General features: G+C 36.5%; 1 protein-coding gene across 2 annotated transcripts in view; it reads right to left on the reverse strand.

Annotated features, from left to right (window-relative positions):
* PPP1CB (protein phosphatase 1 catalytic subunit beta) overlaps window positions 1-15411 on the reverse strand; it is a 30272-nt gene that overhangs the window by 3516 nt on the left and 11345 nt on the right. For both annotated transcript variants that reach the window (XM_055121900.1, XM_055121899.1), the window contains 6 exons: window positions 11365-11496; window positions 9894-10124; window positions 8747-8851; window positions 7084-7155; window positions 2530-2681; window positions 278-412 (listed from right to left, as the gene is read on the reverse strand). In XM_055121900.1, the coding sequence (XP_054977875.1) occupies window positions 278-412; window positions 2530-2681; window positions 7084-7155; window positions 8747-8851; window positions 9894-10124; window positions 11365-11496 (827 nt within the window). The remainder of the gene's footprint in view (window positions 1-277; window positions 413-2529; window positions 2682-7083; window positions 7156-8746; window positions 8852-9893; window positions 10125-11364; window positions 11497-15411) is intronic.

The following is a 15411-nucleotide window of genomic DNA, read 5'->3' on the forward strand; positions in this document are numbered from 1 at the left end:
ACTAGTTGAAAGAAAACAGTATCATGGAAGAAAGATGGCAAAGTTACTCTACATTTAAAAAGAGAAATATAGGGTAAGATGTCAGGGATATAAAATAACCTATGCAGAAAGTATTAAAGTTTTTTTAATCTATGTAATAGAGATTTCTTAATGATCCTATGAATATTACGATTTCAGATTTAAACTCATTTTCTTGTTCAAGGAAAACAAATCTGATAAAATTTCTGGTAGCAGTTTTAATTAGACACCGGAATGTTTTAAATTTCTATTTACATACCTGAAACGAACACATCAAAGTCTCATCCACACTCATCATTCCACCAGCATTATCAAACTCGCCACAGTAATTTGGGGCTGAAAATAGGGTTACCAATTGTCGTTTAGCAAAAAATTCATATCCGTCTTCTACCACCTAACAAAAAAATTTCAAAAGAAATTAATGCTAATGTTCAAAGAAAAAGCATTTCTTTACAGATAATTCTTAACCATCTATACTACTTAAAACTAATATACACAGACCAAGAAAATTTTGTTTAGGAAGCTGGACTGGGGAGTGGGAGGGGTGAGAGCGCGCCATGCCCTGCAGTGCTTAGGAGCCAGGCAGGGCCCGGATCAAACACTACCATGGAATGCAAAGCGTGTCCTTTAAGCTATCTTCCCAGGCCTTGATTTTTTTACTCTTACACTCTACTTAGAACACTAAAAATGATGTAATTCCTCCCCATGACCCGTAATAGAAAGGTCTCAGCCTAAATAATAAATTACTCGTAAAGAATAAAAGTCAGACTTCTTCCAAAATTCTACAGGAAGAATAAATGTACTAATAGTGTGTTTTGTCTATAGGGAGTTGAGATAAGTACTTGTTAGATGATGTCATTAAGTACTTGTTAGATGATGTCATTAAAATTCAACTACAGACTGTTTTGATTTGGTATTTCAGGGTCCACACTCTGCAGTGCTCAGGACTTACATCTGGCTCTGTGTTCAGGGGGAACGCCTGATGATGCTGGGGGGAATTGAAATGGTGAACAGAGACTGAACATGGGCTAGCCACAAACAAGGCAAGCTCCCTTCCCTGCTGCACTATCAGTTCAGCCCCTCAACTATACATCCTTACATTTAAAAAGTAATGAAAGTATGGTTGTACCAAAAACTTTCTCAATTCTAATTTTCTATATGCATTATGTTGCTGGAAGTTGGAAATCTCAGTAAGTCAAGCTTAAGGTAGAATCTGTAGATTCTAAATGTCTATAGATTACATATTTGTACATATACACTACATATATGTACATATACACATATAAACTAGTAATTTTCCTTAATGATGACATTATTATTAGAACACATTGTCAACTCTTATGTTATCCAACAATTCATGTTCCTCAGAATAATAAATCTGAGCAGTAGGCAATGACACGTGAAACATTAATACTTAAAAACTGGGGCCACAGCAATAGTACTATGGGGAAGGGTGCTGCCTTGCATGTGGCTGACTTGGTTCAGTCTCCGAAACCCCATACGGTCACCCGAGTCACACCAGAAGTGATCCCTGTACACAGACCCAGGAGTAAGTCCTGAGCACTGCTGGCTACGACCCCAAACAAACCAAAAACCTTTGTGAAGTGTTTTGAAGGTATTTTCAAAAAGCAAAATTATCCCACAACACTAATATTAGAAAGCACTCCTAAGGCTAGAGAAATGGCTTAAAATCTAGATGGTTTTAAAGCATGCAGAGGGCTTTGGTTTTATCCTGGCACTGCATGGTGCCTCCAATGAAGAGTGAGGTCCAAAGGAAAAATACAGTAGCAACAACAACAACAAAAAAAACAAAAAACCAAAGAACAAAAACCCTCCGTTAATCCAAAAAACAAAAAGCCCAAGCAATTCTAAAGCTGTAACTTTTCCCTTGAAGGTCATATATAGGGCTTACACCTGGCTCTGCATCATCACTACTGGCGGTGCTCTGGGAACCCAACCAGATCTGACTCTGGTTGGTCACCTGCAAAGCAAGTGCGTTACCAAACATGCTCTACCTCTAGCTCTCATTTACATTTTAAGTAACTTCTAACTTAGTACCAGGTACATCCTATTATATAGTTAACCCATGACAGAATTGCAGGTAGAACTAATGACTAAGCTCTCATTTGTTCACTTGTTCATTCAGTCACATACCTATTAAAAGCAAAGGCTTATTTTTAAAAGTGAAGTATTTGTATCTGTATTATTTCAAAGTCTCATAGTTTTAAGAAGTGATGTGCTCAAAAATAGTTTCAGATATTATTATTATATCTTAACAATATAAACATATTCACATATTAGTTGTACTGAAAACAATGTTTCCTTAGGAGGTGGAAAAGGCTAAGAAACCAATATATTGCTAGATTACAATGTGAGACCAAGTTATAGGCTTTACCTCTCCAATTGCTTTTCTTCTATAACTACAATTCTTGGATCTCAGGACATCAAATGTAAGGAATGATCTTGTATCAAATAAATCTTTAATATATCCAAGAATTTTATAGTTCATACCTGATGAGCTCGACAAATCAAGTCTAAATCATGACGATTCAGAAATTTACTGACTACATCAGCTCCAAAAGTAAAGGAAACACCACGATCATTTTCTCCCCAGCCCTGTACATCCTTATCTGGGTCAGACCACAATAAATCACAGAGCAAACCTTAAAAGAATAAAAACAGCAATAAAATACAAAATTCATAAAATAAAATACATCTACATCACATTTCTGATCCTTTAGTAGCTATAATTGCTTGCCCTTAGTATCCCAATCTATCAAATTTCATTTCTCTTTCTTAAAGAAAACATACAAATAAATCTTGGTTGATCATTTAAGGCAGTACCACTTCCACATATTGGAAATGTGTTCAAGTTATTCTTAAGTTATTTAAGAACACTTATTAAAAAATCAGTTGATCTTTTGTACATTATTTATCAATACAGGCAACCAATCAATCCAGCAGCATTTCCCAAATAATTCATCCATTCTTTACACAGCTACTACCTTCACTGTTTATGGACACTGTAATCTATCATTAGCATACCTTATCCCTAACCTACTAACACACTAGAACTTTTACTCTCAATCCACTGTTCTTCCTCATAAACTCCAGGATCAGTTTCCACATAACTCCATGAATCAAAAAGGTTTTATTGGGATTGTATCTGATCTACAAGTGAATTTGAGGGGAATAAAAATTTTCTGTTAAGGATTGGGGATTTATATCAATCATGGTAGAACAAAATCAAAACAGATTACTGGCTTTTAAAAAGCATGCTCTGGGCTTAGGAACAGAGATCTAAAAATTTTTATCTGGGTGTCTATCATATTTTATAGAATAAATCTTATGCTAAACTTAAGACCACGCTAAGAACATCGTGTGAAGAAGTCAGTAAATGAACTCGAAGTTACCAAACATTCAGGAAAGGCGTGGGAGAGAATGAAAAATATTTTGAAAAGATGATCAAAACAAAAGCTGAGGTTATAGAGCACTCCCATACAACTATCAGCAGTATGAAATGTTCTTTGAATTTCTGGTGCTATGGACTGAACTTAATGCTTCATACAGGCAAGGCAAGTAGCGCAACTACTATTCTTGGCCCAGAAGTAGGTAATTGTTAACTTCCAACTACTGTAAACAAGTATTTAAAAAAAAAAAAATCACAAAAACTGTGCAGCTTACAATCAGAAGATGACATCATAAATGTTTAAGATTTAGATTGGAGAGGGAAGAAAAAAAAATCTAATTGTAGAAGGTGATAACATGGCAATATAAATTTCACTTTCAAGAACCATTATGCTATGAAATTATCTGTTACACACTCTCTCTCTCTCTCTCCCCAGCATAGCAATGCACATCTCCTTAGTCCAATGATGCTGGCAACCACTACTAGGCCACTCAGCAGTGCTGGAGCCTGAACCTATGCCCTTGCACCCATCCCTTCTACAGATCTCTCTCTTTAGGGAAGATTGTTCCAGAATGAGTCCATTTCAAGATTGTTTTTTAGAAACTAAAAACTCCTGCCTTTCTAACAGCTTGCCTTGATGGTAAAATTAAAGTATCTTGCAGAATTGGCTGTCACTGTAGTTAGTTCCTATCGTTATTTCCTGTTTTTCTACTTAAAGCTTTAACAAATCCACAGCAGTACAAATGCACAGGAATAACCACAATTTCTAAGCCCCACAGCATTACTTTTTTTAACCAGAAGTACATGTACACATGTACTACACATAAATACAGGATGACTGTGAACTGGTGGTTAGAACTGGTGCTAACATCTGTGACCAAATAAAGGGAAAAGATATTTAGGTCTCTAGGGATAGAAAACCATGTAAATTCAACTTTGTGCTTGAGAGGGCAAGTAATGAGCTATTTAGATGCCTCTTATGTTTGTGCCATGTCTTATGCACGTGTTAAAGTAAGGAATTTTTGGTGACTAAGAACCGACCACACCTTTCTGAATAAAAGGGAGGGGCAGGTAGTTTTTCTCATGTCTTACTATTTCTCAACATCCTCCACTTCAAAATCATCATCACATTAATTACTTAACATGCATTTTCTCTCTCCCAAATGCTGTGTTTCCATAGCAGAAGGTCAAGACACTAGTCTATACTTTCAATGTTCCAATAAAACTAGAATACAGTTCCGTTAGGAATTATGTGAATTGCTATGGAAGTATTATAAAATTATATAGGACAATCTATATGCATTTTGAAATTATGCTCAAATAAGAAACCTATCCAATGTGTCATTTTTGTGTGTACTTGTTTTGGAGCCACATCTGATGGTGCTCAGCTTGCCATATGTAGTGCCAGAGATTGAGTAGGGGTCACTTGCATGCAAGTCAAGTGCCCTGTATTATTTCTTTGTCCCACAACCCCCAATCCACCACCAATGGGTCATTCTTAGAACTGATTTATGTCTAATTAAAAAACTTTGTTGTTGTTGGGGGTCACACTCTGCAATGAGAAGGGGTATTACTCCTGGCTCTACACTCAGTAGAAATCACTGTGTAGTGCTCAGGGGACCACATAGGACATAGGGTATACAACCCAGGTGGATCACATGCAAGGCAAGTATTCTACCCACTGTATTCCTGCTCCCACCTTGAACTAAATTATTAACAGAAACTGCAAACAATGCACTGTGGCACTGTCGTCCCACTGTTCATCAATTTGCTCAAGCAGGCACCAGTAATGTCTCCACTGTGAGACTTGTTACTGTTTTTGGCATATCACAAACATAACTGACTTGAAATATTTTCCTATTCAGTTATTTATACATACCCTAGTATTTAAATGATAGTCTCTTTTAGGCTTAAATACTTTAATATCTACATCTAGTAAACTGCATGCTTTTACTTTGTAATAACACAAATAATGTTATGTTAATTATGAGACCACGTTATGAGGTGAGGCTGCTTATAACAAGATGCAAATCTCATTTGCTACTGACAACAGAGTATCAATACAATTATTATTATTATTTTTTTTTGCTTTTTTGGGTCACACCCGGCGATGCACAGGGGTCACTCCTGGATCATGCACTCAGGAATCACCCCTGGCGGTGCTCAGGGGACCATATGGGATGCTGGGATTCGAACCCGGGTCGGCCGCATGCAAGGCAAACGCCCTACCCGCTGTGCTATCACTCCAGCCCCAATACAATTATTAATAAATGGCTGACATTCGATCATGAGTAGCATTTTGAATGTTTCTACAGATGTCAGTCAGCTGAGCAGTAAGGCCAAATCACATTTGCCAACAATCAAACACCTATTTCTTAAAAGCCTACTTTAGAGCGTTAGTCACATTTTTTTGCTCAGGTACTGATTTATCTATGAACAGATTTTAATGCTCTTTCTTTAGAATCTTTAAGTCTTCAAAGTGGGATTTCAATATCGTAACCACTCAACCCAGCCAGTATTTGATGAGCAATTTACAAAATTATCAATAAGCAATTTACAAAATTATCAATAAGCAATTTATAAAATTATCAATAAGCAATCCTCTTATAAGATTGTCCCCACCAGCCAAATATAATGTTCCTACTACATAAAAGGATTTCTATACCTCATGTCACTCCAGGGAAGCCTTACTTTGAATCTACTGATGAACAGAAAATCTAATGGGTACCTCTGGTAGCAATGGAACAAATAATCTAGTTAGTTAACTCTGTTCTAAAGAAACGTGGTATAAACCAAGGGAAGGGTATTTTTCTTATATGAATACTTGAGATATATTTATAAAATTATATTTATTTGTTTCCTCCGCCCCTCTCGGAGAGTCAGGCAAGCTACCCAGGGTGTATTCGATATGCCTAAAACAAGTCTCACAATGGAGATGTTATTGGTGCCTGCTGGAGCAACTCGATGAGCAACGGGATAGCAGTGACAGTTGTGGTGATATTAATTTGTTAATGAGCAAAACAATGTACTCTCAACTTGAATTTATCTGCTGTTTTGACTTGCTTCATAATCTAAGAGCTATTCTGAATGTCTGAAGTCAATTTCCTTAATTTTTTTCACAGAAATCACATTTTCATATAACTTATCACATGACTATAATCTTAAAGATTCTGAAGGTTTTATATAAATTACAGAAAAAAACAGAAAACCACCAGATAATCTGAAGGTAACTGCATTCTAAGAGGTAAGAAGGAAAAAACACTGGACTCATTTTAAATAAGTTTCCGAAGTATATAACAAATATGAATAGGGCTATATCCAATGACAAGTGAGGGAATTTATAGAAAGCATAGGGGAAATCAGAGGTATCTTTAGTGATATGTATTGAAGAACTGTATCACGATCAGATATGAAACATCTAAGTTTTATATTCTGAGCAATAATTAGTACCATGGTAAAAAACTTTTGGAAAACATTTTATATTGTCATTTATTGATTACAAGGTAAAATTCTATTACATATACATATCCTATTTACACTAAACAAGTTTTAAAAATTAACTGAATTGTGATTTACTATGTTATTGAGGCTAAACATAAATTTTTAAATACATTTAGTATTTTACATTTAATGCTTAAATTTCTCTATACACTTACCTGTATCAGGGACATCAGTGGGTCTCATAATTCTCCGAATCTGTTCCATAGATTGCAGGTCTGGTGACAGTCCTAAAAATAAAAGAAGTTATAGTTCTAAACAACTTGCTTTCAAGTCACTCAGATGAAAAAGCACTTAATCAAAATAGATTCCAATGTAAAGTTACTTAGAGAAAGTACTTCTTTCCAATGCTATTTTTTGAATTACTAATCAGAAACCCATTTTTATACAACATAAGGTGTAAAGGCACTTTTCCCTGCAAGGGATTTAATTCCCTTTTATTTAAGAAAAAAATGGGGGTCAGGGGCAGGAGCATGTCACACCTGGTGATGTTCAGTAATTTCTCCTGGCGCCGCACTAAAGACCTACTCCTGGTGGGGCTCCAGGAACCAGTGCCTGTCACCATGCTCCACAATATGGGATGCAGAGGACTGAACCTATGTCAGCTGTGCGCAAAGTAAATGCCCTACCCCTTCCTTTTATAGAAAAGCTAATTTCAATCCTTCCTACTGCTTCTGGATCTCCTTGCCATCAAATCGTAAGTATTTTAATTTCCAAGTGAAAGCATCTCACTCTGTCCCACAGACCTTCCTACATCTCATACTCCAACAGTTTCAGTATCTTTACAAAACTATAACTGAAAAGGGTAAATTAAAAAAACCTATATATTTTACTATCTTTAAAGAACTGTATATGAACATAAGATAATTTCTCTTCAGTATGCCATCCACATATCACAGAAAATATTCAGTCCCATGTTACATTCTTATTTAACCTACATTAACAGACATCTTTATAATTTCTTAATATAATTTTAACATCTGCTACGTAAACTTCCATTTAATATACTAAATTATATTCTATAAATATAGTCATTCTAAGTTCAGGCCTACAAGAGCTTATTTTTTATTAAGGAATTTCTCCATTTTAGTTTCTCTTGCAAACTAAATACCACATGCATAATTAATAAACTCTCAATAAATACTTCTGCATTTAGGAAAAAAAAAAGCACTCAATAAACTTTTTTTTACTCAGGCTTGATTTTCTAGAATCAACCCTATTATTCTCTAACACATAATGAACAGTCTAGCCAGAATTCTAAGAAACTGAAAACAAAGATTGTCAAAAGTCCATGCCACCTTTGAAAGTCTATTTATTCTCTAAAGCACAGGACTTAATAAACACCCAACAATTCTCTTCCATTCCAGAGTTCTGGTAGTAACTGCTATGTCTCCAAGTACTATGCACAATCAAATTCCTTTCATTATCCAATATGTTTAGGAAATATAATTTGTTTTACAATTCCTCAGACAACCAGAGCAGAGTCTCCATATAATGAAATTTAGTCAGGTGCTAGACAATTTTTCAATAATATTAAAATTTCATAAATTATGCAGAGTAACCCACTATTCTACTAAAAACTACTTTTAAAACAAAGCAGTTATGAAGTCTCCTGGCATGTGGAAATATTATACTCAATCACATTCAGAACCTAATCATAATCTTCCCATTACAACATCAGGAAAAGTTAAGGCAAAGACAAGACTTTAATTACTCGAGGTTTGACACTACTTTGTTTTCTTATGGTATCAAAATGTTTTAAAATCTTTTCTAAGTAATAGGAAAGTAAGGAAAACCTATAAGGGAAATTCACTAGTCTACCTCCATGACAACAGAAGATCTTCTCGTCGACAATGGCAGCTATAGGCAGACAGTTAAAACAATCAGTGAAGGTCTTCCACAATTTAATATTAAACCTTCGTTTGCCTATAAAAAAAAACAAACAGAATGAAACTAAAATTGTAACAGTTATGTCAAAGCCACCAAATTATTTCAATTCTTTCCTTACATTTATCTAGCACTTCTACATTCTACATGTCTTAGAAAATAATATACATGTCAAGTTACTAGAAAAACTTTAAGTGTTGTGCTGTTCTCCCAGTGCCAGACCTTGAAACTCCGGCGTAATTCTGGAAGCTCTGCTGTTTGAGCCTGGCAGCTGCCTGCCATCATTTAGCATTGTAAACGATTTCTGGCAAAGTGCAACCTTCACTGAGCCCAACTAGAGTGGCTAGAGTCACAGCCAAGAAGTGTGACCCAAGGCTGAGCATGTGTGAGCACCAGAGCGCCCCAATGAGCACTAACACAGTAACTTCAGGATGCCTCAACTTGAGGCAGAGTGTGAGCAGAGCAAACGTGCAAAGTGCTGTGCGAGTACTAATCTTGGGACGGCTATGGCCAAACATAAAAGCACCGCAACCTAATTTGTGACCCCCAACAAGTGTCACAGCTTTGAAAAAAAGCTCAAGCTACACAGGCAACCTTCAGTCACCACAACGTACACAATGGAGGAAACAAGGAAAGGTAGGTTATTTTTAAAAGGTGCCGTGACAATTTTGTATTAACACTGGGATATAAACTAAAATTCTAATAATAAACTTTAACTTTAAAATAATTTCAGAGAATGGCTCAACATTACTTGTGACGCAGGACGGGATCAAAGGCTTTGAGAAGTAAAAGCCTAGTGAACACTAGACCATTAGAGGCCACTGTGAGCTGTTTCACTTATTTTCATTAGGGTAAATAATCACAAGAGGACTTTCTAGATAAGCTGTAGTCAACCTGAAACATGACCAAGGAGCAAAGAACCAATTTAATTTGTAATATGTTTCCCAGTTTCAGGGTTCGCTTGTACATAAGGCTTTCTTCTTGGGCTTCATAGATTACACTCAGGAAAAATTCAGACACAAAGGAACTCTTAAAATGAAAAAAAAAAGTTTATGAATAAAAATGTATCTTTTTTACTTACATTCATCATAGAATCCATATATACGATTAATGCTAGCACATTCATGGTTTCCTCTTAAAAGAAAGAAATTCTCTGGATATTTGATTTTATAAGCCAATAGCAAACAAATGGTTTCCAAAGACTGCTTTCCTCTGTCCACATAATCTCCTAGGAAAAGATAGTTGGCTTCTGGTGGGAAGCCTCCATATTCAAATAACCGAAGCAAATCTGTATACTGTCCATGAATATCTCCTAAAAACAGAAAATGTCAGTTTCAGAAATTTTGTTAACTGTGATAAACATTATACGAAATGATACTGTTTTCATCTTTATATAATTGTCTCTAGTGTGAGTTTTGGAGACTTCTATTAAGTTAGATGGGCTGTCACTTCTGACATTATATTACAAAAGACTAAAACTTCCATTTTTCTTACTCTTTCACACAGTGGATGAAGCCAGGCAGCTGTTTTATAGGGGAAAATGCAAGGCAGAGAACTAAGAGGCTCTGGCCAAGGGCTCTTCGGAAACTAAAGCCTTGGTCCATCCGCCCATAAAGAACTGATTTTTTCCATAGCTGAGATTAACTGCTCATGATGTCCAGAGAACATCTTGAATGCAGCCTCAAGAAAAATTCAAGATCAGAGAATTTAACAATGCCTAAATGTCTGATCCAGAGAGACCATTAGATGGCAAGCTAAAGTTTTAAGTTACAAACTTCTACAAATTGTGTCATACAACAACAGGTAAGTAAACCAAAAACTTTTATAAATGTCAGCACTACTGTTTTTAAAAATATACAAATTTGTTTAACAAATTAAAACTACTTAAATCTATAAAAGGATCATAACTAAGTTAGAAGACCCTGGGTACTACCCTAGTGACCCTCAAAATTCTATAGCTATTTCTAACCCAAGTATTAAAATGCACATTTCCCCATATCAGCGACAATAGATTATCACAAATTTTTAAAACCATTTTTTTCAATGAGTTTAGATTTATCTAGAAATGTTAACATTTTTTGTCCCAATCTGAGCAAAGCTTATGATTTGTTTTTAAACTGTATCTCACTTATCTCTGACACTTGGATTTTGTATAAGTTCTTCCTCCATTTTCTTTTGTTCCAGTTTTTTATTTGTAGTAAGTTCTTACAATGAGAATAACATTTATTCTGAATAGCTATCTTTCAAACTGTGGAATAATTTAAAACTTTGGTCGATCTCGTTTCTGTCTTAAATGCTAAGATTTTATGGAAAAGACCTATCAATGTTTTGCACACACCTAAAAAAGTTGTGTGTGAGACGGGAGGGAAGAGTTGTAGGGATCAGGTCGAAGACCTCACACATTCAGGTATTATGGACTCTCACCGATGAATTCCATTCCTAGCCTGTTATTATACAAAAATTTTTGAATGTTTTCTATGGATCATGTACAACTTAAACACTAAGGGAAATCTGTAAATATAGATTGCTTCAAATTTTTCCAATTTACATACCACAAATTTTCAGTGGTGCTTCCAATTCCAAAAGAATTGGTTGGCTGAGAAAGATCTCCCGAGACTTGATACACAAGCCTCGAACTTCGGCTTCAGTCATCTGCACAATCTTCCCAGGTCGACATCCTCGTACTGACAAACAACAAATGAAAGTCAGTTCTCTGAAACCTATCCATAAAATAGTTATCCTTAAAGTAAAACAATGCCCATAATTTGAAGATCCAGATAACCTGCTATGTGTTTTATGGCTAACAGGTTAACTCAGTAAATTCTGGCTTCTGTCTCCATTGACACTGTTACCTAACACCACATGCATAAAGATTGCTGGTATGGAAATGAGGTTCTCTTCTTCCTCTTCTGGGCCAACTAGAAACTAAGTAGAGAACCCTAAAGATTTCAACGTCAGCTTAAGTGTTTACTCTCTCAGCAAGCTCTTGCATTCAGCAGAAGGTAGAGTAGCACCTTTAAGAATAACTGACTATGAAAAGATTCAAATAAAAGTTGGCTATAAGTAGGTATGATATGCTTCATGTGCTTCCCTAATTCAGTAACTATGTTCAAGGATTTTAGTAACCATAACCTTTCAATTTTGGGCAAAACAAAATTTGAAATGTGCCAGATATCTAACAAATGTTAACTCACTTCTTAACAAAGAATATTAAATTAAAAACCTTAAAATCTACTTAGAAGGAAGAAAGCATTTCTTAAACACGAGTCAGCAATAAAATTCATTAAATGATTCCCAGTATCTTCTAGGATGGAGTAAGGAAGAATGGCGCACAGGGAGATTTTTTTTCCTTGGGAAGGGGAGGGGGGGCGCGGTATGCCGCCAACCACCAAACAAACAAAACTCTTAAACTGACCTTGAAATCTTTAGGGTTCTCTACTTAGTTTCTAGTTGGCCCTGAAGAGAAAGAAGAGAACCTCATTTCCATACCAGCAATCTTTATGCATGTGGTATTAGGTAACAGTGTCAATGGAGACAGAAGCCAGAATTTACAGAGTTAACCTGTTCCTGGCGATGCTCAGTACTGGCAGTGTTGAGGACAATACAGGATACTAAGAGACGGAACCCATGCTGGTCGCATGCAACCTGGTGTAACTGCTATGCTCTCTTTCCAGCTTCAAAACCATTTTTTTATATTACATTCCTTCACTTGCTGTTTTTTAAATACAGAGATGGTGTATTTTAATCTGAACTGAAAGACTTTAAAAGAAAATAGGGAAAATTGAGAGAAAGCTCTAAGAGCTAAGTGCAGGAGTTCTGGTTTGCTCTCTAGCACCATATGGTCTCCTGAGCACCAAATCAAAAGCTCTGAAGAACCACCAGGTGTGGCCCCAAAAACAAAGTAACAAAAAAAGGGGACGCTGCACCCCCCCCCACACACGCCCCCCACAGAGTCAATGACAGAAATCGCTGTCTCTAGAGTCAATCTCACAATCATGCAAAGCAAGCAGCCCACCTGCTTGTACTATGTCTCCAGCCCCTATTTTAAAATTTTAAATAGAAGTAAAAATGTATCAAAAAGAACAAGAACAAGCAACCAGTGCTGGTGAAAATGTGGGAAGAGTCTCTCATTCATTGTTGATGGAAATGTCCAACTGGTTCAGCCTTTTTGGAATCAGTATGGGCATTCCTCAATAAACTAGCAATTGAGCTTCCATACTAACCCTGCAATACCACTTCTGGGAATATATCCTGGGGCTCAAAAACCCAGAGAAATACAATCTGTATTTCTATGTTCACTGCAACACAATACACAATAGCCAGAATCTTGGAAACAAACCAGGTGCTTAGGATCAGATAAATGGATAAAGAAAATATGGTAAATCTACACAACGAAATACTACACAGCCACCAGAAAAAATGAAGTTATGAAATTTGCTTATAAATGAAGGGACATGGAGTTATCATGCTGAGTGAAAAGTCAAAAAGAGGACAGCCGTAGAATGACTGCACTCATCTGTCACATATAAAAAAATCTTGTATAAGACTAATATCCAAGGACAGTAGAAATGAGGACCAGGAGGACTGGTCCATGCTCTGGAAGCCTGCCGTTTAAGTGGTGTGTGGCGGGGTAGGGGGCAGTTAGGATAGAGAAGGGATCACTATGACAATGATAGTTGGAAATGATTACTCTGGACAAGAACTGTGTGCTCAAAGTAGGTCAAGAGATAAACACGATAACCTTTCAGTACCTGTATCGCAAGCCGTAATGCCTAAAAAGAAAGGGAGGAGGGTAGAGGGGGAGAAGAGGGAGAGAGCAGTGTCAGCCATGGAGGCAGGTGAGGGTGGTGGCAGCAAGGAAACTGGAGACATTGGTGGGAAATGTTCACTGGTGAACGGAAGGGTGCTGGAACACTGTATACGGAAACTCAATCACAAACAACTTTGTAACTGTGTATTTCATGGTGATTTGATTAAAAATAAATAAAAAATTATATTTTGCCCATTATTTTATGAGCTCCAGCCACGTCACTGTGCTTGACAGGCACTTAAAGTATTTTATTGTATGAAGATTATCACATATACTTTTCTACTCTACTTGTGCCTTTTCCAGTTCAGAACTATTACAAACGCTATATGAATCTGGTTGTATATTTCCCTGGGTGCATATAATATAGAACTGGAAACAGACCACAGGGAAGGTTGTTTTCCTAAGTACTAAATATCAGCTCTACAAAGTGATCATACCAATTTACAATCCAACCAATGACAATATTATTTAAAAAGGTTTTAAAATGTTTCTGTTTGGTGGCCATACCCAGCAGTGCTCAGAACTTTCTCCTGGCAGGACCCAGAGGATCATACGCAGTGCCCAGGATCAAAGTAAGGTCATTCACAGGCAAGGCAAGTGTCTAAACTGCTGTACTATCTCTGGCCTTCAATCATGTCTTTGTGATCGGTGTATATTTCATCTAATTTCTTTTTCTGGCTTTTCCTTGAAAAGGAAAGGCATTTCCATCAGTCAAAACTTGGTTTATAACCAGCCTCCCTCTGAGTAATTGCTACACAGTACGGTTCTGTTCATTACATCAGGTAAAAGGTAAACAGCTCAGTAATGTATTCCCTGGTGGCATATGGATGTACATTAGTCTTTCCGTGCAGTGGCAGTGTAGAATTCTCGGCACCCACACACGCTGTATCAAAAGCAACTTGTGTGATTTTCAGCAGTACTAACACTACCATCACTCAACCAAATGAAGAACCATAGGAGAAAGGGGGAATGAAGGGTGGGTTTGTTTAGAATAAAAAAGGCATGAACTCTGTAACAACTGTGCAGTGAAAGAGTATGTTTTCTAGATGCTATATTGTTTTTAGTCTATCTCACTACAGTCCACTTATTTTGTGCATGGCTGAACAATCAAGTTTTTATTCATATTAAAAACCTCCATTGCTTTAGAAACATTTACTACAAAGATCACCCGTTCTTCACTGAACTGCCTTGATGTTTTGCAGAAAAAAAATCATTACCACACAGAATGGGCCTTTCTCCAGCACTGTAGTCCATTAATCTATTTTTATATCAGTAATACAAGGCTTAATTATTGCAGCTTTTTAATTATAGAATCTAAAAATATATAAGCACTTCTATTATAAACTCTTCTATTCTGCAGTTTTTTATTTCATTAGTGGTTCCAACTACCAAATCCTTAATTACCAAATCCAAATCCCTTGTTTATGTAAATTTTAGTTGTGGTGCATCCAAGTTTCTAATAAAATTTTCATCTCTGGGCTGCAGAGACAGCTGCAAGGGCTGAGTGGATCCTTGCATGCAGGAGGCTTAGGTTAGACTCCCCGCACCGGATCTTAGGCTCCAATGGGAGTAATCCAAGCAAGCTCCAAGCATAGGGCCAGGAGTTCCTGAGTACATTTGGGTGTAGCCCAAACTAACAAAAACATTTTAATTCTATCTTTTTATCTTGAGCATATTAAATCAGATGGAAACTGTGATAATTCTAAATATTTCAATTATCTCAGAAGCTGTTCCTTTATTTCCCAGTCTTAATATTTTAGTCTTGCTGATTGTCCTGCAATGGTCCACT

This window comes from Sorex araneus, chromosome X (assembly GCF_027595985.1).
Source record: "Sorex araneus isolate mSorAra2 chromosome X, mSorAra2.pri, whole genome shotgun sequence".
Lineage (NCBI taxonomy): Eukaryota > Metazoa > Chordata > Mammalia > Eulipotyphla > Soricidae > Sorex > Sorex araneus.